The sequence below is a fragment of the Schistocerca gregaria genome, chromosome 2 (genome assembly GCF_023897955.1).
Source record: "Schistocerca gregaria isolate iqSchGreg1 chromosome 2, iqSchGreg1.2, whole genome shotgun sequence".
NCBI classification, from domain to species: domain Eukaryota; kingdom Metazoa; phylum Arthropoda; class Insecta; order Orthoptera; family Acrididae; genus Schistocerca; species Schistocerca gregaria.
In genome coordinates, this window is record NC_064921.1 from 779,183,228 (window position 1) to 779,208,814 (window position 25,587).

A 25,587-nucleotide genomic window follows, 5' to 3' on the forward strand; every position below is an offset into this window, starting at 1 on the left:
AAGGCCGTTTTGGTTAATGTTGCAAGGCCAGATCAGTCAATCATCCAGACTGTTGCCCCTGCAACTACTGAAAAGGCTGCTGCCCCTCTTCAGGAACCACACGTTTGTCTGGCCTCTCAACAGATACCCCTCCGTTGTGGTTGCACCTACGGTACGGCCATCTGTATCGCTGAGGCACGCAAGCCTCCCCACCAACGGCAAGGTCCATGGTTCATGGGGGGGGGGGGGGGGGGGGGCATGATACATATGTAAAATAAATGAAAAGTTAATATAAAATGAAAAGTTAATATAAATACTTTTTTCAGTCTATGTTCCTATGTGCCATGCGTCAGTTGACTGTTGGTGAGTGGATGCCTTTCATTTATTTTGCATGATACATATGTAAAATAAATGAAAGGCACCCACTCACCAACAGTCAACTGACGCATGGCACATAGGAACATAGACTGAAAAAAGTATTTATATTAACTAGCTTTTGAGTTCTTGCTCTTTCTCCAGCAAAGAAAATAGCATTATCTCTATTCTCTCTCTCTCAAACCAAAATGCACACGGCCCTGCCCACAACGAGACAAATTGTTGATTATCGCTAGCAGTTGTCTGGGCAGATAGCAGTGGGGAAGGTGTAGGGAAGGACGCACAAGGCATGTGTGTTAGTGGGATAGTGTGAGGCATCTCTTTCTGCGGATGACTCAGCAGCTGCACAACAAAATGAAAGGGGGGAGATTAGGTGGGAGACATGGAGGGAAGAAAGAAAGGGAGAGGGTGGTGAGGTGTGTGTGAGGTGAGGCACTGGGAAACAGGTTAGCTGAAGTTTAGGGCTAGAGGATTGCGAAAACACTGTATTGTGCTGGAGATACAGTTCTCACCTATGCACTTCAGAGAAACTAGTGCTAGAAGTGTGTATGTAAATGGCTCAGATGGTGAAGCAGCTCTTGCAGTCATTTATGTTGTTGCATGCAGCATGTTTGGTTACTTGATGGCCAAATTTGCAGTTTGCCACTGTTTGGTAGTGGGCATTCCTGAGAGCAGACAGTCTGCTTCCTCTCCTTCCCCTACCTCCCATATGCTCTACACTTTGAACTCTCTTTGTCTTGTTGTGCAGCCACCAAGTGATATGTGGCAAGACCTGCACCACATTATCCCACTAACACTTCCTCGCCTTGAGCGTCCTTCCCTACCCCTTCCACACGCCTCCTGCCCATACAATAGCTATTGATAATAAACAGTCAGCTGAGGCCACAGGCATGGTTTTTGGGTGTCTGTGTGTGGTTGTGTGTGTGAATCTGTGGTAAGAGCAAAAGCTCAAACACTGGTATAAATACTGTTTTCTGTTGTGTGTTTCTATGTCACGCACATCAGCCAGCTGCAGGTGTGTAGTTGCCTAGTTCCTTTTACCTATTATTCCATGCATGCACGAAACACGCTTAGCAACACGGCTAAAACTTGCTAGTGACAGTTATTGTGCTCTGACAGCAAATACAAACAGTGTATCATAAGAACACAGTATTTATCATGGAAGATCTCACATTATAAAGGTGGAGGAAAGTAAACTCCTCATACAAAAAAATCTGTTGCTGGAAATCATACTAGACCAATATGTAGGCACAACACAATGCAAAAACCAGATAAATTTACTAAGGCCAATAAGGAAATTGCATAAATGCTTCTATGAAGATACACTGTTAAATTCAACACTCATTGCGTTGTGATTCCTGTTAGCTTCATTTTCTGTTAGTACTGGAATTTCTTTGTAGACATATTTTCATCCCAAAGTTATATGCAGTACTTTGAATACATTTTAATATGCGCTGATTAACATCTGCGCCTGAGACTGATCATTGTGGCCATCATTCCTTCTCACGCAATCCTCTCGTCAGTCTCTCTTATCTGTATTTTTCAAACTATCCTTGTTGTCATCTGTCTTTTTCAAACTATCATCTGTTTTCTACCTTTTGTGCTAGTGGTCCCATCATTTATTTGTCTGCAACATCATTTATTTGCCCCTACATATTTTTTTGTACCACTTTTTGTGCACTTAGACAGGCCTTTTGTTTTTTGTGAATTTGCATATAACAATTCCACTGTTATTTACAAATTTGGCTACAGTTCACTACACTGCAGGGTCTTCTCCCGAGTGTCTTGTCGATTTATTTGCAAATTTGACAGTTTTTTTTCTTTCCTACCCTCCACTTACCCTGCTGTTCTTTAATGTTTTGTATGTGTGTTTTTCACGAAACCACACTGACCAACTTTTACTGCCATCCCCTGCATTTCTTTATGTCCTGTGACTTTCTGTCTGGCCAATTTTTAAAATTTTGTCTCCTTTCACGACCTTCCCCTACCTATTTTTCTTTTTCCCTCCAAACAGTTGCACCATCAACTACCACTGCTCTCCTACAAACCAAGCTCGGCCAACCTCCTTAATATCCCACAGCTTTCACAACTGCCTCCCAGACCAATAATACCTCAATCACAAGAACCAGTCACAACAGTACAGTAACTCTTGTCTAAAGCACACTCCCCTCCTGAATCATCTGTAATATCCAAAGGTCTCACTTTCAGCTGTAAACCTACATTTATCAATGCTGCTTTGGTGAAGGACCTATTTTTCTTTACACATAATGTCAACTAACCTATCTTCTGCAGAATTCAAGGCTCTACGTTCCCTAAAAGCTGATGACTCCATCATTATCCTTCCAGCAGACAATGGCTCTTCCACTGTGGTACTTGACAGACAGGAGTATGCTAGTGAAGGTATGTGCCAGCTCTCTGACACCTCTACATACAGCATCTGCCATCAAGATCCCATCCCTGTGATTAAACTGACCTGCAGTCCCTCCTAAAAATCTCAGGCACCTCACAAGGACTTACACCTCAGTCCATAGAACTTCTTATCCCACCCAAACCATGCACCCCCAACTTTGACCTTCTTCCTATGTGATCCACAAACCCAATCATCCTGGCCATCCTACAGTTGCTGGCTTCGAAGCACCAACAAAATGTAGGTCTGACTTAGTTGATCAGCACCTGCAACCCATAGCACAAAGACTTCCCTTCTATATTAAAGATACCATCCATTTTCTAGATCACCTGAAATCCATGCCCGTCCCACTCCCACCACTCACCTTGCTTGTCACCACTGATGCCATGTCCCTCTACACCAATATCCCCATGTACATTGTCTGTCTGCCGCTCAATATTCCCTCAGTCAACACCAACCTGATTCCAAACCTATGACAACCTTCTGACCTTAATCAACTTTATACCTACCAACAACTGCTTCACCTCTGACAGCAGACATACAAACAGATCAGAGGTACGGCCATTGGAACCAGGATGGCTCCTTCCTATGCCAACCTTTCATGGGTCGCTTGGCAGGGCTTTCCTTGGATCCGTAAACCTTCAGTCCCTGGTTTGGTTTAGATACGACATATGGAGTAATAGTGAGGCTGGAATCTCTTAAGTATCTTCCCCCAATTAAATTTAGCATGGTCCTATTCAGAATCCCATGGCACTTTCCTTGATGCTGATCTCATCCTCACAAAAGGCCTGCTACACACTTCCATCCACATTAAAACAACTAACAAACAACAGTACTTACATTCTGACAGTTGTCAACCTTTCCACGTCACATGTTTGGTGCCTCGGCACTCGAGGCAAACATATTTGTTCGGATGCAGACTCTTTACAGTAATACACCAGCACTCTCACCTCAGCCTTCACTGGACGTAATTATCACAACAGCCTAATTCAAAAGCAGTTTTCCCAGGCCATCACACCCAATCCTGGTACTGCTGATCCTTCCAAAAAACAACCTTGGAGCACACAACTTATCACCCAGTAAGGGCCACGACTTCCTAAAAATCACGCCCTGAAATAAGATTCATTCTGTGATTCTGTGTGAGATTTTTCTCAGCACACTTACAATAGCTTTTCGTGCCCCCCCCCCCCCCCCCCCATCACCACAATATCCTTGTCAGACCATATGCTCCTACTGCACCCACCTCCCTAACCAATAGCTCCTATCCCTGTGACCATACCCACTGCAGGGCTTGCCCTATGCACTCTCCTACCACCATCTCTTCCAGTCCTGTAACTGGCAAAATGGACACTATCAAAGGGAGAGACACCTCAGAAACAACACGTCATATACCAGCTGTTATGTAAACACTGTTCAGCCTTTTACATCGGCAAGACTACCACACAGTTATCAGTCAGGATGAATGTGCACTGGCAGAGGGTGTATACCAGCAACACACAATATCCTGTTGCAGAGTGTGCTCTACAACATGACAGCCATGACCTCGGCACCTGTCTCACCATACACATTATCTGGATTCTTCCCTCAGACACCAGTTTCTTAGGACTCCCTAGGTGGGAACTAGTGTTACAACATGTCCTTGGTTCTCGACACCCACCTGGCCTTAATTTACATTAATTCCTTTCATCTCAGCATTTCTTCACAGTAACTACTCCTTTTTTCACTCCATTTTAGTTTTCTACCTCTCATTTTATGGTCTACTATTTTGTCGTCCCCCCTCCCACCTCTGTTACACAAAATGCACTTAGATTTTCCACTCTTATTAACTTGTGCATGGTGTTTTAGTAGTGATCTCTGTCTTGCATATTACTCTGCTTTCCACCTTTAAGCTTTCAGATCTCTTCCAGTGCAGTCCCCAGTAATCAGTCTCCCCTGACCTGGGGTTCTAGGTGACTTTTCTAAACTGTACCTCTTTTCTTAAACCTCACCAGTCCTTTTCATTCACCCCTCTTCCTTCCCCTTCAGCTATTCTGACAGAAAGATGAGCCACTGGCTCCAAAAGCTTGTCAAAGTTAAACCTGTGTGTGTGCGCATGCGTCTCCATTTACATTAAAAGACTGCTTTTAAGTTTTAACAAAAACCACCCATAATAGTTGCTAAACATCTTTGCACTTTCGCCACCAGGAGATTGGATGATTATATGGGTGTAGCCAACAGTGCCTAAAACACCAGGAAAATGCACTATTTGATAAAAACCATGCTTAGTTCTTGTCACGTCATTTTTTTCCATATGCATTTGGATGAAGTCATTCCTCTGTGGGGCAACGCAAGCCAATACCTTGTGGACAACTCTGCAGACCACTGCTAAATCTACTTTAAACTGCAGACTATTGCTAAATCTATTTTAAACAAATTTCCAACCAAAAACTGGAAGCTTCATGCAAAATAAAATCTTTATGTTAAAAGATTCAGGTCAGTGGCTGGTTTCTTTTGGATAGCTTCAGAAGACACTCAACCTCAGTTCTAACTACTGCACAATATTTTGTGTCCAAGCAAAAGCTCAGCTTAAATGATTTATCATTTAACTCTGAGGATGGGTTTGCCCTTTGTCATCCTCAGTAGACACACTGGAAATGGAATTCTTGAGAAGTGACCTGGGTTTCAATCCAAGAACCTTTGCACTGTAAGTCAGAATGCAACCTCCACGCTACCGAAGCAATCGTGAAACCATTGACGCAAGTATCACCTTGCTAAATGACATATTTGCTTATGTTTTAGTCATCAATGTGCGTGCAGTTGTCATAGCAGCTTAAGCACGTGTTTGCTGGCTAATCATATAGTTACTGCTACTCAAGCCAAGAGGGTACATTTGTATGAGATGTTCAATCATTATTGGCTGCTGTCAAAATCAGCACACTTAACTATCCGCAGCAAATAGTTTGAATCTTCCTTTCTTAGTCTGCCACTACGTGTCTATAAAATGCCTTTAAACGAACTACATAAATTAAGATGTGTCCAAGAATTGTTTCGAGATCAGTTATTATCTACACTCATTACATACACTGTTGATACTTTCCTTTCCTTAACCTAACCTAGATCGAACAAAACATTTCGATCTTCAGCAGCTTGAGAGAGGGGCATTCACATATTTATTTGTTAATAACAATTTCTTTATTATTTCAATTTGCATTTGCACAAAACAAATGTGTTGTTTTGTAATGTCACTACACTGTAAACTGTAGATACATTTGAACCTGACTGCAATCTGTGAATTTTCGCAATGAAAGTTGATTCTATTTCAGGGTAAGAAGAAAAGAATACACAAGAAAGTCTGGCATTAAAAAAAAAAAAAAAAAAATAATAATAATAATAATAATAAAATAAAAAAACTGTTTCTGAATGAATATAAATTTAAATGTTAGGAAGTCTTTTATGAAGTTATTTGACGGAATGTAGCCTCAAATGGAAGTGAAACGTGGATGACAAATAGTACAAACATGAAGAGGATAAAAGCTAAAGAAATGCAGTGCTGCTGAAGATCAGATGGGTGGTTTGCATAAATAAGCAAGATGTACTAACAGGAGAAAAAATAAATTTATGGCACAAGGTATACAGACTTAAAGAAGTGAAATTGGTACCGAGGCCAGGAATGGAAGCTGGGTATTCAATGCGTAAGTGTTTTAGCCACTAAGACACCTTGGCACAGTGGCTCACAGAACTGCACTGATGATCCTGGCATGCCGCCCTCCTCAACCCAAATTCTCACTGCTGCTCCGGTCTACTTTAATTCTGCCTTACACACAAACAGAATCATCAAAGAGCTCCATGTTCTGGAGTAGTACCTCAGCATCACTCACTGCTTCAGTCTATAAATATAAAATCATATCTGTATAAGACCAGGTAAGTCTCCGGAACTATGTCATTTCACTTATGGCACACCTTTACTACAGCAAAAGATGAATCGATAGGACACCTCACATCCTGAAACACTAAGGAATTAGCAATTAGGTATTGAAGCAAAGTGTAGATGATAGAAATCGAATAAGGGAACCAAGGCTTGACTGCTGTAATAAGATTCAAACTGCTGCAAGTTGCAGCAGTTATGCAGTTTTGCAGATGTGACAAGGCTTGCACAGGAAAGACTGACCGCCACCCGCCACCGCCACCACCACCACCATACAACAAAAGCTGGAAAAACACATACCAGAGGGAGGGGCACGTTAGTGATACACCATAGCGATCAGGAATTAGTTATCCCGAGAGCTGAGAGTATCAATAAGAGATAAATAGTATCGGCAGATAAAAACTAGAACTTTCAAAAGAGATAATGGAAACTGAGTGTAACTGCTGCATAAGGATGAAAATGTTAACACTAAACAGAAAAAGCAAGCGAAGAATAAAACCACTCAAAGGACAATAACAATGAATGAAAAGAAAACACACCTGGAATGTGTTTACATTAGAATGTGCAGTTCACTAGCCCAGAATCCTCCCAACATATCAGACTTCCATTCACTTTCCTTAATCTGAATACAAATTACAAACATGCTTCCTAACTACAACTTTTGACAGCTCACACACAACAGCATCTCGAGTAGGATATAAGAACCAAACAATGCTTTAATTATGAGCAACTATACAGTTCCTTCCTTTTCTTTTTATATGAAAAGAAAAGCTTGGTTTATATAATAAACAGAGCTAAGCTGAAGAGCAGCACATAAGAAGTAAAGGTATTAGAGGTTTCATGCAGCAGTAAGTTTTGAAGACCAACGACACTCATCAGGCTTTAATTATGTTTATGCTGAGACTGAATACGTACCTCTCCATCTTATGCCTAGATAACCTTATTTTACTTAAGTCTTCTTTTTTGGTTACAAAGTTAACTTTCTTCGTTTTTGTACTGGATACTGACCTAAAACCATTGAATTATGTATAAGCATAGACATAAATAAGTACAGTATACTAAAAATGACTTATAGAAACATTATACAGTTAAAAATAAAAGATTTTCTCATACATGTAAAGTGTGTGTGTGTGTGTGTGTGTGTGTGTGTGTGTGTGTGTGTGTGTGTGTGTGTGTGTGTGTGGACGCGCACGCGCAATTTTCAGCAGTAAGTATTTTTACTTCCATTTCGCAGCTTAACAAATGCACAACTGCAGAGTTCCAAAACACAGATGTGACAAGAATTGATCATTAAGTGATATGCTTTTTCACACAGTGTGGTATAGTTCAGTCTATTATGAGGTGCTGCAAAATTCTCCACAAAAGTTTGAGGGTTTTGCATGTATACTGTATATCCATGTGGTTTCTCCTACGATGTTTAACTGTGGTTTGACTGAAGTGCTTGTTATTTTAGATTATCTGCAGCGATTTACTTATAATAATATAAATTATTATATAGTAATTTTTCTTGATGCTTTCTTAAGGAAAGGAGATGAATCAGTTAGTATGGAATATGGTTTCATCGATCACATTAACAATGCAATAAGGTTTTGTAGACATTCTAGAATGTTTGTCTGGCTCTGTTCTTTATACAAATTTTTCTAAGGATTGTGAACATTTTATTCCATCTTACTTCATCAGACTTTTTCAAGGCCCACAATTACTAGGAAGGTTTCTTGACTTTATTTGATTTGCATTTGTCAGTCATTCTTAACATCACCTACATTTCCACACAATGGTAATTGTAAGGTATGATAAATTCTGTGTAAAAAGATGTAAAATGTTTCAACACTATCACTTTTATTTTCTTCAGCATTGCACACATATTTATAAAACACTTCCTCATTTAACTTTTCTTGACATCATCTACTTGGATGTCATCATTCTTGGTTCGTTCAAATTAAGCTCATCAACAATAACATTTTCACTTATTCTCATCCATTCCAAATCACACGTCAAAGGCTCTCTAACATTTGCACTCTAGCTTGGCAAAGGATTTATTCTGATAGCTAATGAAGTTTTCATTGTCTTTTGTGTGTGTCTTTAGATGACTCAGCACTTCTCCTATTCCATGGGTGCCCTCCTTGTCTCCTAAATTATAAATGTTAGTTCCCTGGAGACTTGGGCTTTCAGAGAGATAAAAGCACACTAACTAAATAGTACTCTAACTATTTAATTTCATAAAATTATCTATATTGAACTTATCTCTCACATCATCCTGTCCCAACCTAACTCCACTAAAAATATTCTGAAGTATGAGAATAGTATGACCCTAGTTACTTAGTATTGTTCCGAACTATGATAACGAAGTTTTGAATCTAAATCAACCCTCTTACCTCCCGTAGTACTTATTCACACAATTACTGAAACACACTCATTGGGTAGTGTGGCGGCAACTCCCAAGTACGCACCAATACATCATTTCATATCACCCCAATTATAATTTATGTCACTGAAAGGTTGGCCTGTGATAGCTTGAATTTCAACAGTCTTGTTTTCATGTTCCCATCTTGCACTTAATGCCTCCTCTATGTGGTGAGAAGCAATTTATCATAATATTGTGATAATTAAATAATATTATTTAACTTAAAGAATGAATGATATTTAAACCTAATATCTAATAGCTGACCATTTTTTGATACATGCTACTGAGTTATGAGAACTAGCCCTTCAGCAGATACTTGCCCCTCATCAATTCTACTCAAACCAACCCCACCTTTCACCATGTAAGTGGTCTTTTTGACCTTTTTAACTGTTTTTCCCATGTTCCCTTGTCCTTTTTTCTGTTTATTTATTTGTTGCCATCACACTATCCTTCATTTCTACGTTTACCTTAAAGTTCTTTCTCGTTTTGTGATCTCATTTTTCACTTATCAACAGTTTTAGGTTTCTACAACTATTCAGAATTAGAATCTCAACTACTGTAATCTCCTAGCCTGTAATTGCAGCAAATATTCTGTTCATACTTTACCTATGTCCCTTCTTTAACTTTTCTCCCTTTTTGTGTTTTATCTATTTACAAGGAAATACTTTTTATTTCCTAATACAAAATAAATAAATACAAAATATATAAAGCACATTTTGTTTTCACTTGTCACGCTCCTACAGTTGTTTCAGTTCCAGCAATTAGCACGTATATTCTAGTATCCACGACTTGTAACAATATATAACTTTCTTGAGGAAATACAGGATACCTAAGAAGAAAATAATATCATTTCTTTAAACACCAGCTTTCTGCAGAAAAGTGCGAGTCAAAGCGGAACAGCAGTTAAAGGAAGCACCACCCTGTATAGAAACCTGATACACAAAAATGCAATTTATATAAGCTGATTTTAGTTATAGACCAGCAACTAATGACTGTCAATGTATACAGTATCAGAAAACTACTCACTTCTTGTCAGATTCCGAGTCACTACTGCTCCGAGAGCTGCTACTACTACTCCTGCTTCTCCTTTGAGTTTCTTCCTTCTCAGACTTCTCACTGTCTGACCCACTGTCATCAGTGTACACTTCAGAGGCTTTTAGCTTGGTTTTAGAACTACTAGATTTTTCCTCGGGTTGTTCGCCATCCTCTTCCTGCTCTTCAGTAACTTCTTTCTCCTCTTCTTTCCGTTTTTCCTGCTCAATACGTTGCTGCTTCTCTTTCTCCTCTGAAATACAATCAATAATTATGTACAAAAACACTGATACTGATCTTCTGTCATAGTTATGTTAATTTTATAACCACCAAATAACTGTCAAATTACGCACCTCACACAAGACATAATTAAAAACAAGTGAGACCCTTAAAGTATGTTGTTCTGTATACCCTGGACTTAGTCCTGAGAACCACTGTTTACACCTCATATCTCATCAGATCAATAGTTTACAGATTTCCTTTGTTCCAGTAGCCATGTGTCTCTTTTTCCTTTTTATTTCTCTTTCTTCACTTTTCCCTGGTTAGCAATTAGAGAGAGAGAAAAACCTAGGGATATATATATTAAAAACAAAGAGTCCAAGACTTACCAAGCGGGAAAGCGCCGGTAGATAGGCACAATAAATAAAACACACAATCACACACACAGAATTTCTAGCTTTCGCAACCGACAGTTGCTTCTTCAGGAAAGAGGGAAGGAGAGGGAAAGACGAAAGGATGTGGGTTTTAAGGGAGAGGGTAAGTAGTCATTCCAATCCCGGGAGCGGAAAGACTTACCTTAGGGGGAAAAAAGGACAGGTGTACACTTGCGCACACACATACACATATCCATCTGCACATACACAGACACAAGTAAATGTCTGCTTATGTCTGTGTATGTGCAGATGGATATGTGTGTGTGTGCGCGAGTGTACACCTGTCCTTTTTTCCCCCCTAAGGTAAGTCTTTCCGCTCCCGGGATTGGAATGACTCCTTACCCTCTCCCTTAAAACCCACATCCTTTCGTCTTTCCCTCTCCTTCCCTCTTTCCTGAAGAAGCAACCATTGGTTGTGAAAGCTAGAAATTCTGTGTGTGTGTGTTTTATTTATTGTGTCTATCTACCGGCACTTTCCCACTTACCAAGCGGGAAAGCGCCGGCAGACAGGCACATGAACAAAACACACAAACACACACACAGAATATATATATGTGTGTGTGTGTGTGTGTGTGTGTGTGTGTGTGTGTGTGTGTGTGTCAACACTGCTTCTGCTATCCGGTTCTAGGAAGTGGTACATAAACACACTATTGCAATCACAGTTGCCTTTACAACTTGTGCATCCCCAGTTAATTTTTATTGACATAACTTTCCTGCCTGGACGTCAGAATAGGCAGCATTGCAGCTTACTAATTAACATGGAGTGAAAGGACAACTTCCATGTAACTCATGTAACTGGTTCATCAAAATACCATGTGAATACCTGTTGGTTAATTGACTGGGCTGGGGGGGGGGGGGGGGGGGGGGGTGGCGATTAAGGGGGTAAACAACAAGGTCATCTGATCATCTGTCAAGAGAGAGATCATCTGGAGTTAGACATCATCAGAGATAAACTTGACTGAAATATGAAAGTGTGAACGATTGGTATAATCTAGGCACTGAAAGCAATATTGATGCCAGAACAAACATAATTTGAAGAGAATCACAAATGTGTCAGACCAGTAATAGTAAGAGCAGGTGAAGGGTCTCCCAGGGCTCATCTGTGGTGAGAGAAACCCCACCAGCATCTGACTCCCGCCAACCCAATTAAGGGCAACTAAAGGAACGGCATCAAGAATGCCTTCTAGCTGGGAGATTTGTAACAGCTAAAATGAGAAGGCTAGAAATTTAATGGCTGTCAGTTGGACCTACAATAATAAAATAAGCCGAGAGAAGCAATAAGGTCAGCAGGAGTGTGAGGGCCTGGCAAGTGCCCCCAGAACTCTGCATGTAGGCCATTCCTGTCACAGCCATCCTTACCCAATCCATTATAGAGGAGGAAGTACGAACACTATTACTAGAGTGCTTCCCTTAAAACTGAAATTAGAGTGCAGCATAAAAATGAGGGTTAACTGCATCTACAAGCAATTAAAATGCGAGAAGAGGGATGATGAAGGAGCATGGCGAAGGAGGTAGGGTCAATGGCCCCGAGATCCAGCAAGCAGCAGCAACAACAACAACAGTTTAAAAGTTTATATCCAAGTATAAACAACTTACATGGAGTAAACTGAAAACAGTACTCGAGTCATTCACCAATATTAGAAACAAAAAGTCTGCAACAGTTTGCTTAAAACAGAGAGCCAGGAGGAGGGGACATTTCACCAGGATGTGACCCATCTGTAAGGTTCCACATCCACAAGGGATGACCTATCACATAAAATAAAACTCGGCATTAATCTGATATGACCAATCGAGAGTTGGCACAGAATGAACTACTTCTGGGAGAAAAGGAAGGAGAAGCACCACACAGTGGCAGAACACCAGATTTTGTTCCATCTCCAAGTATGATAGAGGTCTTTTTTGCTCTGAAAAATCACCAACTGTGATTGTCAAAACTATTGTTGGGCAAATAATCGCTTCAGTACTCAAATGGTTGACCAATTCATCCCCTGAGGTAACCGTGACTTGGGACTAAAAAAAAAGACAGCTAAGACATGCAGCACAAGCAGTACAGAGAAATGTCATCAGACAGAGATGAGAGCAACATCTACCAATAGCCTGGATATCGCTCACTGATCCACTATAAATTACAATGTAGTTGAGGGAGGTGTCTAACAAAACGTAGGTGTCCGTTCATGGCCTTAGATCTGGTGTGAAAACACTGCACATTCCTGGCAACAAATGATGTTACTGACCAGCAGGAGACTTAATTATCCTGGTTTTTAAGTTCACCAGTGTAAATGATGATATCATCCTCATACTCCTGAAGAACTGGCATAAAGAGACACTGAGGGCAACAAATTATTTTTGTTGCTCGTAAATTATGGTCTGTGTACTAACCACAAGCGGGTGTGTGGAAACAACCAGTACATTCTGAGGAAGGTAGGTGGTTTGGCTTTGTTTTGCTTTAGGGCGCAAAAACAACTGGGGTTATACAGGAACAAGTCAAAACTATAGAAAACAAAGACAGAGGGGAGTTAAAAAATAACTAAATGTCAGTCCCAATGGACATAATAGAAAACAGCTACAAACAGGAACATGGAAAAGGGGTTAAAAAATGCAATACAAAACGGAGGTCCAAAACTAAAAATTAAACGGCCTTCGCCATATTTCTTTGGTGGATAAAAAGTACGACGCGGTCGACAGCCCGCGTGCCATTTGCTAAAACGGCCGAACTCAGACGGCAAATCTAAATGGGAATGTAAAACGTTAAAAAGTGGGCAGTCCAACAGGAAGTGGCCGACAGTTAAAACTTAAGTATAATGTGTACAAAGTGGTGGGGTAGTGCCACTTAGCAAATGACAATGGCTAAAAAGGCAGTGCCCAATACACAACAGAGTTAAAATAACCTCCTCCCAGCAGGAGGGCCGAGAGGAGGTTGTCCATGCCGCTGGGAGAGGCTTAATAAGCTGGAGCTTATTCCCGTGAAGGGAAGACCACTGGTGATGCCAAAAGGACTCCACCTCCTGACAGATGGCAACACAGAGATCGTCGGAGGGAATATAGGTACTTGCAGGCTGAGGTACGAGAACTGCAGCTTTGGCAGCAGCCTCATTCCCTGGCAGACCAACATGACAAGGAACCTACAGAAACATGACACTGGCTCAACCAAGAGTGAGCAGTTGACAGTTTTCTTGGACTCGCTGCACTAAGGGATGGGAAGTATACAGTGCACATAGACTTTGAAAGGCACAGAGAGTCTGAGCGGAGGAAACAATTGAAAAGGTTGTGTCACGGGATGTACTCCATGGCCTGATACAAGACGAAGAGCTTGGCTGTAAATACTGAGGAAGCTGCCGGAATCCGGTATTGAAAGACACGGGTGCCAATGACGCAGGTACACCCGACCTCACAGCCAATCTGAGAGCCATCAGTGTATACAAATGTACTATCGCGAAGTTCCATGGTAAGGCCGCGAAACTTTAGGCGATAGACCGAGGCTGGAGTAGTGTCTTTAGGAAGTGAATGGAAGCCAATCTTAACATGGGCCGCTTCATGAAGCCAAGGTGGTGAAGGGTTCACACCCCCAGGAAAGGTGCAGGTAGTGTGGAGTTAAGCCGCCGTAGCAAGTGCCAAAAGCAGGATCCAGGAGGTAACAGAACAACAAGCCCCATACTGACAATCAAATGAATCATCAAAGAAGGAGGCATATGATGGGTGGCCACGCTTAGCAGACAAATGGCATGCTGAGGAGAAAGTCACGGCAGTAGGACAGTGGTAGTCCAACAGCTTCAGCATACAGACTATCTACCAGGCCGGCGTAAAATGTGCCCGTGGCCAAATGAATGCCACATTGGTGGATAGTGTTGAGACGCCGTAAGAGGGAACTGCGTGCAGATGCATACACAAAGCACCCGTGGCCGAGTTTCAAACGGACAAGGGACTGTTACAAACGGAGGAGGGTGGTTCGATTGGTGCTCCCAGGAAGTACCATTGAGACATGTATGACACTGAGGAACCACGTACAGCGGGCTGCCAGGTAAGATACATGGGGGGACGAAGGGAGTTTCCTATTGAGCAAGAGTCCCAGAGTTTCATAGTATCAACGAATGGAAGGGCAACAGCCCAAGATGTAAATATGGCGGGAGAAACCACTTGCGTCACCAAAAATTCATACTGACGGTTTTGTCAGTGGAAAAGCGAAAGTCACTGTCAATGCTCCAGGAGTAAACATGATCAAGACACTGCTGAAGACACCACTTAGTGAGACAGGGACGTTGAGAACTACAACAGATGGCAAAAATCGTCAACAAAAAGGGAGCCAGAGATGCCTGGTGGGAGACAGGCCATGATAGGGTTAATGGTGATAGAAAAGAGGACGACACTCAGAGCAGAACCCTGAGGCACACAGTTTTCCTGGATAAAAGTGCACACGCGCCTTGAAAACTCTATCTTTTAAAAATGCCCGAAGGAAACAGGGCAGGCGCCCACAGAAGCCCCACGTGTAAAGTGTACAGGATGCCAGTTCTCCAGCAGGTGTCGTAGGCCTTCTCCAAATCAAAAAACATTGCCATAGTCTGGGATTTCCGCAGAAAATCATTCATGACATGGGTGGACAAAGCAACGAGATGGTCAACTGTAGAGCACCACACTAAATCCACATTGTGCATTTGTCAGTAAATTGCGAGACTCGAGCCACCATACCCGCTGGGATACATTCCATCAACTTGCAAACACAGCTGGTGAGAGAGATGGGGTGGTAGCTAGAAGGAAGGTTTTTGTCCTTACCAGGCTTAGGCATGGGTATGGCGATCGCTTCACACCAGTGTCTGGAAAATGTGCCTTCTGCCCAGATGCGGTTGTTCGTGTTAAGCATAAAGTGCCCGCAAGAGAAAGGTGCTGCAACATCTGAATGTGGATGGTGTCCGGCCCTGGGGCAGCGGATCAGGATGAAGTGAGAGCATGATCTAGCTCCCTCATAGTAAAGGCGGCATTGTAGCACACACAATGCGGAGAAGAAAAGGGTATCACCCAAGCCTCCTCCGCTCGATTCCAATGGAGGAAGGCAGGGTGACAATAGAAAGAGCTCGAAACTTCACCAAATTGATGGCTCAAGGTGTTGGAGATAGCAACAGAGTCCACAATAACTGTCTGCTACTGTGAAGCCAGAAATGGGGGAATGGATCTTGGTCCAAGAGAGCCGTTGGAGGTTGGCCCACATGGCAGACGAAGGGGTGGAACTGTTGAAAGAACTAGTGAGTGAAATCCAGTTAGCTATCCCGAAGAACACGATGACACTTTGCACACATCTGTTTATAATGAACGCAGTTTGCCAACATAGGATGACTGTTAATAACATGGAAATCATGACTCTGTGTGTGGATTTCATCATGGCTTGCCTCAGTCCCCCAAGGGACTGGGACACAACGTGATAAAGAGGAATTGCGAGGAATGGAACATTCTGCAGCACTAAGGATAACGTTGGTGAGATAGTCCACCTGGTCATCACAACTGGAGAAATCTTGTTCTTCAAAGGTCGCCAGGGAGGAGAAAAGCAGTCAGCCAGCATTAGTAAGCTGCCATTTGGGCATGCACATGGATGTGGGAGGCGTAAGCAAATGGAGAGCACATGGGAAATAGTCGCTCGAGTAGGTGTCCGAAAAAACAGAGCATTCAAGATGATGGGCAAGCTGGGCAGTGCAATGCAAAAGGATAGGTCCAAATGGGAATAGGTGTGTGAGGAGCCTGAAAGGAAAGTGGGTGCTCCAGTGTTAAGGCAGAAGAGGTTGACTTGATTAAGAAAGTCGGCCAAGAGGGCACCTCTCTGACAGGTCCTGGGATAACCCCAAAGGATACGATAAGCATTGAAGTCACCAAGTAGCAAAAATGGGGGAGGTAGCTGCCCAATAAGCTGAAGGAAGTCTGATCTGGTGACATCGAATGACGGAGGGACATAAATGGTACAGAGGGAAAAAGTCAGGTAAGGAAGGAAAAGGCAAACTGCAACCGCTTGAAGACACGTAGTCAGGGAGATGGGTTGATTATGAATGTCACACCATATGAGCAGCATGACACCCCCACGAGATGGAATGCCGACCTCAGGGGGAAGGTTAAAATGAATCAGTAAGTAATGTGAAAGCTCAAAGTGGTCGTGAGGACACAATTTCGTTTCCTGAAGGCAGAGTACAAGGGATGCTACGATGCTAAAAGCAGCCATAAATCCTCTTTGTGGGACCGACAGCCATGTATGATCCATTGGAGGACAGTCATGAGGAGGAAGATATGAAGGGTGTCAACTCTGCAGCCGCCGAGTGACAGCCAGTGTAGCGTCACTACTACAGGCTACAGCGCACAGAAGCAGGAGGTTCCTGCTCCCTAAGGTCCACAGAAGCATTGGCTTACTTGAGCAGTCAGTCGGTGGAGTCCAACACTGAAAAACAGCTGGTGGTGCGCACCGGGGATATGGAGGCTGGCAAGGCTAAGGTACCACACGGCGATATCAACGAGCAGGATCTTTAGAGTTGATGAAGGAGAAGACTGTTTGCCTTTCATGGACTTCAACCCTTTCCGGTTGGAGGAAGACTTGGGTGTTGTTAGTCTGGAGGGATGGAGGAAGTCTTCATGGGAGTACTGCCTACTCCTACTGGTTGTATAGCTGGTGGCTTCACCCCTTGAGGCGAGAGTTAGTTTGTTGGACAGTGAAATGGGGGGGGGGGGGGGGGGGGGGATGGCAATGCTACCTTGACACTGTGCGATTTCACGACCCCAGTGCTGAATTTGAGGATGCATGCCTGCATGGCCAAGTCCTTCATGGAGTGAGGGGTAACAAGAACAGAACTATAGGTGCCAGACGAGAAATAGCCAGTAACTTGCGAGCTACTTGGTAAGGCACTTTTTCCTTTACCCGAATCTCTTGGACAACTGGCTCATCAAGATACACGGGACAATCCCAAGAGGAGGCGGCATTGCCGCCATTGCAGTTCATATAGCAGGAAGAAGGAGGCGGCATTGTCGCCATTGCAGTTCATATAGCAGGAAGAAGGAGGCTGACAATCGCCCTCATGTGCATCCCTACCACAGGTTACACATTTGGCTGGATGTCGACAAGACGTTCTAGTGTGATTCACACAATGACACCAGCAGTAGTGCATTCGTTCAGAATGTACGGCCTGCTTTGATCTTTGACAGCAGCATCACTCTATCAAAGGTGAGGAAAAGTGTGTGGATGGGCACTAAGGAGGAATCTATCTTTTTCATTACACAATGGAAGGCAATCACACCTGATCTGAGAAGTAAGATTGGATTTCAGCCATGGTTCGATCGTCGAGCAGCCTGGTGTAAATTACGCCATGGGAAGAATTCGAAGTTCTATGGGCCTCAACACAAGAAGGGTAGCCATGGAGAAGTGAGGCGGCAAGCAGTTGTCGTGCAGTCTCCAAAAGCAAAGTGCCATTCTGTAAACGAGAGCAGGATTTCACAGGGCCAGCAATTGCATCAACACCTTTCTGAATAATAAGCGGATTTACCGTGGTGAAGGACTGACTGTCTTCAGAACGTGAGACCAGCAGGAACCGTGGTGCACCAGGAAGGGTCATCAAATCATTAACCTCATGACGTGACGTTTACATTTCATAGACATTGATTGGGAAGATGACTGACTCATTGCGAGAAAATCCCCATGATTGCCAGAGTCTCTGATGGTACGCTCCTTCCAACTGGGAGGTCCCTTAACAAGGGGTGCACCCACCTTAGATGATTGTTCACACTTCAGGTCACACCTCCTGAACATCTGACAGTGGGACCAATCAGCAATTTGGGAAGGTTGCTGCACAGGCAGTCACCCCTCCCTGGGCCTGGCCTGTACCAGGGAACCCTACCTGTTGACCCAGGGCTGGGAATTACGCACTACCCAGTCACCTGTTACGCGTAAAAAGGAAGAGTAACATTCCAAAGTGAGCTTTGTGGGATGCTGGTCTCTTGAACTCATGGGAGCTGAGTGGTGTACCAAATCTAACTCTAAACAGGTAGGATGAAAGACTGCAATGAAGTGTTGGGATTTATAAAAAGCCTGTTTGGTTGCTGTTTTGGAGCTAACGAGATGGTTGGTTGTGGACGGTCCTTCTGCAAACTACTGACAAGTCGATGAAGTGTCCCACGATTCAAGATCCCAGTACATGTGCCGAGCTACCATCCTCTTGAGCAGTTTCCAGAGCAAGTTGGTGAGGCTAATTGGTAGGTAGCTGTATATGGAAACAAGGTTTCCACCTAGTTTAAGGATTGGGACGACGAAACTATCTTGTCATTGGGAAGAGGAAAAACCTACTACTAAAACATGTTCAGGCCGGGGCATATGATGTGATAATTAAAGAGCCTGAAGGGTCCCCCTGCAACAGGTAAATACTGGAGGTGGGTTCTGCTCCTCCAGCTCGATGTGGGGAGAGGTTCCCGAAATGGTTCTCCCTGGAACCATGAGACAGATGGGCCTATGACCCCCATGGTAGAGTTTATTTGCGCTACTACTGATGAACTGAGCACAGTAGTGGCAAAAGCCAGTATTATTGGTAGTGGATACAATCAGTCAGTTTTTTCCAAGCTACAAAATGTAAAAGGCAATGTGTGACTTTCAGTTCCTGAATTTTGTGTCCCTTGATGGAAGCAGCACAGTTCGGGGATGCAGGAGGGTCATTCCCCAAACTGACACAGACAAGTGATCATCCACAGTCTCAGCAAATCAGTTCAGGTGTTCACTGGGAAGAAGTCCTATTATTTGCATTTAAAACACAGCACTGGTGGTGGGAAATGTGGCTTCACATCGCCACACAAACCATGATTTTGACGCTATCTGGAGACAGACCCTCTTAAAAATTAGGATGAATGCACCAGAGTCAACCTTGCTGAATAACAAACCTCGACAACCAAAACATACAAAGTGGATCCCCTAAAGTGTTCATCTGTCTGCAGTGTTAGGTCCTGGTGAAAATTTGAGGGAAAGGGAGCAGAAAAGTTAATTCAAATATTTTTCATAAATATAATACTCAAACTGTATGGTAGTTATGTGCCTTCAACTAGTTTTGTGTGTTTGGGGAAAGGGTGATTGGGGGGGGGGGGGGGGCATACATATGCTGAAAAAATTTTAAACCAATCCTTTCTCACAAAAAATATTTCTCATACCTCTTTCTCTTTTCTCCTCGCGGCGTGCTTTTAGCAAATTCATTGCATGCACTTTCCTGTCAACTTTGCCTCTATTTTCTTCAACAGTTTTCTTTCTCTCCTTACACCTTTCTTTCACATCAATCTTTTCCTCTTTCTTCTTTCCTTGATCTTTCTTTTTCTTCATTTCCTGCTTTTTTGCTAGTCGCAGCTTCTTTTCTATCTCAAATCTATAAAACAAAATAAAAAATGAAATCTTAAACAACAATCTTTTTTTTATTGCATTGACTATGAAGCATAGTGTTGCTGCAATGAATATAAGTTGTTTAAAAGAAAAACACAGCACAGGTAAGTCATGTGTAAACAATAAAGAAGGTAAGGAATGGACAGCACAGAAAAAAATGCCTGCAAATCAGTGTGCAGTTACATTTTTTTTTCAGCAACAGAGAAACATGCACTACTTAATTTTGTGAGAAACATGCTCTAACCAACTGAGTTGGTTAGACAATAATGTAGTTTTCCCACCCCCTCACAAAGCACATCTAGAGGGTAAGGTTCACAAATATTGCCACAGTAATATCGAACAATTTAACTTGTAATTATCTCCATACTCTTGCCATGAGATGTCTTTCTCGTCTAACTGTAACAAAGTGCCTACAATAACTTATTACTTGAATGGTGTGTAATTTAGGAGATATCGAAATAACTGCATTGTACACGCTCTCTTTTAAAGCATTAATTGTGTTTTATCAAAAACATTAGTAGCAGGATTGCTTTCCAAATAAAATTAATGATGTGCCTTTACAATTTTTTCATAAAACCTTGATTTTGATGTGAATCATCTGAAACATAACTCACAATTTTTTTAAATTTTTTGTTATACTGATTTACTCACAACATGATATACACAAACTCTTAAACAACTAATCAATTGAAACTGTTAAACCACAAATTACAGGAGTAGATAAAACTGTACAGACCTTGTCTTCATTACTTCTCTTTGTTCAATTCTCTTGAATATTTCTTGCTCCCTCTCTTTCTCTGTCATCTGGGCAAGTCGAGCTTGGTCTTCCTCATCACCCATCAGGTTCTCATCATAGCCATCATTGAACTCTTCCTGACTCAGATCTGAGCTGTCACTGTCACTTCCTTCAGAGTCCGAAACCTCACCTAATAGCAGGAAAATAATGCTGACAACTGACTGTAGCATAACATCTTGTCTGAAAACTGCACATGATGATTACATGCATCCAACTAAATTTCAAATATAAAGTCCACATATATTATGGAACACATCTTCAGCATTAGTCACATCTACCTGGTAGTTACAGCTGACAAGAAATCTTCGGGTAGACTCGCAGAGACTACTTAAAAAATCTGATAACTAGACAACTTGAAAATATCTGAATTATGCTTAACTTGTGTCCAAATGGGTATTCTCGGGTGATGGATGTAGACAGCAGTTATGCATCTTTAATGAAGAACAAACTGTACAGTAACTTACAAACTTTTTCAACTGTTGAATGCATCTACAGTTTATAGTGTTAATGAAGTAAAGACTACATGTCGACTATTTTATGTCTGATAAGTTGTTTCATTTCTATACTTCATCTTTCCCACTTTTGTGCTCAATTTTCAATCATACTTCTAAGACTGCACAACAGTACTGATTAGATCATTTAAGCAACTAAGTAATGGCAAGTTAGCTTTTCAAATGATAACTTACTACTTTTCGACTGACAGTACATAAAAATGTGCAATACTCCACATGCATATAGCAATAGCAGTCTTTAATGAATAGAAACTAAAAAAATGAAATTAGTATGCAGTAAAAATACAATCTTCCAGCAAGTGATAGGATAACTCAAACAATAAGTAATAAAAATGCTCTCTTTGGAACAAAAAATTGCTTTTCACATGGTACAAGAGGAAAGAGGACGAAGAAAAATTAATTGTTGATCCCATCCCCCGATCCTGTATTCCTTGACTGAGTTGTTGTGTGGTGTTACATAACATTACAAAGGAATGGTATGTATCCCTAAGTATTCCTAATGACAAATGCTAACTCATGAAGGATTATCTCATAATATGTAAATGTAGAGGCGAACACAAATACTGGCCATGTCTTATTTTATTTGCATGCAGATAACTATGCCTTGGGTTAACACATCTTGAAGATAGGACAGAGATCGAAGCAACTTTATAAAGAGAAGTAACCATGTGGGTGCAAATATAGAAGCTCCTAGCATAAAGGCCTACTTTGGGCAAATGCTAATTCCTTGAATAATAATATTCTTGATATTAGTTATGATGCTGATTAGACAAATGAAATGTGATATTAATTCTTTGTATAGACTTCTAAGTGGATGTTTTGAGTTGAGCATTATGATTTAACAGTAGTTTGATACTATCCAGTTGATGACATATGTTGATGGGTGTCATTGGAAGCATCCGATTCCACCCATTTGCTTTTACCCATGATTTAACAGTGTTGTGACATGTGACGTCACTATGGCGTGGCGTTTCTGAGTTGGTTCATGTTTGTAGATGTGTTGTATTTGATGGCACCCTCTGGTGGTAGCTCTTGATATGTTTAGTTTAACGTGTAGTATTGGGTTCATTTGAGTCTTAGCTATCACTGTGGTAATGTGGGTTTATTCGAGTCTGGGTAGTCAGTGCCATAATGTGGATTTGGAGGTGTTTGCTTTGTTTTCAGTGAGCTATTATACGTTTTTTTCTTTTTGTTTGTGTGCTTGATTACTTTGGTGTTCATTGTGTGTGTGTGTGTGTGTGTGTGTGTGTGTGTGTGTGTGAGATGGAGGGGGTGATTTTGTTGGAGGCCTTTGTTGGTAAGTAATTTTTGTTTTGGGTTTAGTCTAAAGTAAATGTGGTGTTTTGCCTGTTTTATATTTATGGTATTTTGGTTTGTTTTAATTAGTCTAGCGACTATGTGGGTTTTGGTTTTACAAGTTTTTGGGGTTTTGGTTTCAGTGATATTCGTGAGTCGTGTAGGGGTGTTAAGTTATGGTTGCGATTGTGATTTTTTTTATTGGTGGTTTGAAAGTAGGTATTGAGAGCTATGTTTGAGCAACACAGGTCAAGGAAAATGTCAGATTTCATTTTTCGGAGTTGTAGCTGTTGGTTTTTTGGTATAGCTATTTATCGCAGGTCGAGTGAATGTGTGATTTCTGTTGTTTGTGGCTGTCGCATTATGTTGTAAGTTGAGGGTGTTTTTTTTTTTTTTATTAGTGTTTTGTATTGTTATATATTTAGCCTGTCCCCCCCCCCCCCCAAAGCACCTATCTTTCACAGTTGTCTTGTTAGTTTCATTTTATGGTTGGAGTGAAACTTTTCATATACTTTTTATTTTTGTTCGCATTTGTTGGGATGAGTATGCAGTGGCAGTTGGCATTTTGTATACATTGGAAGTAGGCCTTTCCGCCATACTGACGACATATTGGGTAAAAGCAAATGAGTGCAATCTGATGTTCACTACTGCTGCTGATAGACACTATACGGATAATAAATATGAATAGTCTTTCTATATTATTCAAGAGAATTTGGAATAGCAATATTGAATTTCTTTACACCAACAACCAAACAAAGAGCAGACAATGTCTGACATAGCCGCATGCAACAAGGCCATGGCTGAGAGACTAAAAGGTAACAAAGAAACAATCTTAAATCTCCATTAATTAAATCCTGTCCAACCAAACTGAAGACTGCTCATGGCAACTGTCTTACAGACATCCCAGAAAAATCCCCTTCCTCCAATGCTACCTACTATGTCACTCAACAAAGAAATCTAGCACCTGCATTCAGTAAGTTAACTAGGACATTCACCCCCTTCATTTGTCAAAGTTTACAAATGATTTATGCACAAAAATACTCAAACAACATGCAAAACAGATTTTCTGACCTTATTATACCATAATGATTATAAATACTGAAAAAGGCATTACTCTGGAAGCAAACACTGACCTATGACTTCACTACAGACCAGTATGTTATCACAAACTTTATTTCATATTCACATACATTGGCTGCAGCAACTCGCAACCAAATTGCTACCTTCCAACATAAATCAGAATGCACTCTGTTATGGACCAATCTATCAATATAATCAAGATTTTGAAGGGAGGAGACTTATACCCCGTATTCTCTTCTGTTTATATGTTTCTGCTGCTGTTTTAACAACATAGTTATACAGGAAGGATAGATATGTGATGTGAATAAATCGGGGAGGGGGGGGGGGGGGGGGGGGAAGCACATGCTCAGGCTCAGGCTGGGGTAGAAAATGGGATGTGCCCTTTCAAAAGAACCACCACAGAGTTTGCCTTCAAGAAATTTAGGAAAATCAAACAAAAAGAAATCCAGTGTCCTACCAATGTGTCACCTTGCACAGTAGCAATATGGAAGCAACAAGAAGAAAAAAAAAAGAGGAAGAAGAACAGAACTGAACAGCAGACAAGCTGAGCAAATTACTGCGCCTAGAATTTTAGTTTTATTTAGGCCTCAAAAAAAGAAGAAGTAAGTTTATTTTGCATAGGTACGGTTAAGGAAATAACTGTATAGGGATACCTAGTATAGGGTCAGGCCGTGCTATTTTTTTGCTACGGAAGGACACCTTTCTGTGAACTCTGAGTAAAAAAAAATTAATTAGAAATGGAAAACTAGGGCACAGCATATGTTCTGCAAACTGTTACCAGCAACAGGAATTTTTTATGCATTTAAATAGTAATATTATGTTTTTATATTTATTAATTATTATACTGAGTGTTATGGAAGGACAAGAAAAAGCACAGCTTTTTTGATACTTGAATGTAAAGATTAATTCCTGCTCTGATGTTTATATTTCACTTAGCAAATTTTTTTTATTAGTTAACTGCGTATGTTTAGTACGTAAATAAGAGCACAATAGATATTTTTAGCTCTTACATTAAATGCTGCATCCAAGAAAGTGAGTAGCTGCAGTGTTACGAAAGGACATTTTTTCCCCAGCTATACAAATTTGACTTTTAACACAAAACATATTGTTATTTATTGAATTTTATAATAAATGCCATCATACAAGTTTCATATTAATTTACTACTGGAATTAAAATTATGTAGCATAGGAAAGCGAAATTATTGTTAGTAAAATATAGACTTCGTACATACATAATTTGAAACACTGTTCTGAGAAAGTACCCTTTACATTTAATAAGTAACACTGGAAAATGATTTATAAAGTTCAAAATAATTGAAAAAAAATTATGCATATACTTAGGCATAACTACTTGCTTAAGAAAGCATGAGTAATGTTGCCGAAGTAAATCTTTCAGAGCTACCATTAATATGTGGTTCACATAACACAGAAATAATGTCAGTAGGAGAAACATTAAAGACATCATTCTGGACAATTTTAAATGTGTTTTTAGTATTGTCTGTTGACCTCATTCACATCACTTCGTAAATGTCTTTATCAGCATGAAACTTCTGAATAATGCATGCACACCTGTATACAACAACTGTATCACGAAGCACCTTGAAAAGTAAAAATGACCCATCAAACAACACTGAATCACTTCTTAACTTGCTTTGAACTACTTGGTTCTGCTGCTGCTGCTTGAAAACATATGCACTCTGGATAAGTTTGTAGGTCCTTCCTACTACTATGCTGCCCAGAAAAAAGAAGGAAAAAAAAAATACAAAAGTGTGATGT

The 25,587-nt window shown here is 41.1% G+C and overlaps 1 protein-coding gene across 1 annotated transcript in view; it reads right to left on the reverse strand.

The window, feature by feature from the left end:
* The window catches only part of LOC126335025 (RNA polymerase-associated protein RTF1 homolog), a 120,467-nt gene that overhangs the window by 87,483 nt on the left and 7,397 nt on the right, over positions 1–25,587 (reverse strand). The window contains exons 3-6 of the mRNA XM_049997865.1: positions 20,864–21,053; positions 19,905–20,113; positions 10,096–10,354; positions 7,581–7,673 (exon numbers count right to left, since the gene is read on the reverse strand). Coding sequence (XP_049853822.1) covers positions 7,581–7,673; positions 10,096–10,354; positions 19,905–20,113; positions 20,864–21,053 — 751 coding nt within the window. The remainder of the gene's footprint in view (positions 1–7,580; positions 7,674–10,095; positions 10,355–19,904; positions 20,114–20,863; positions 21,054–25,587) is intronic.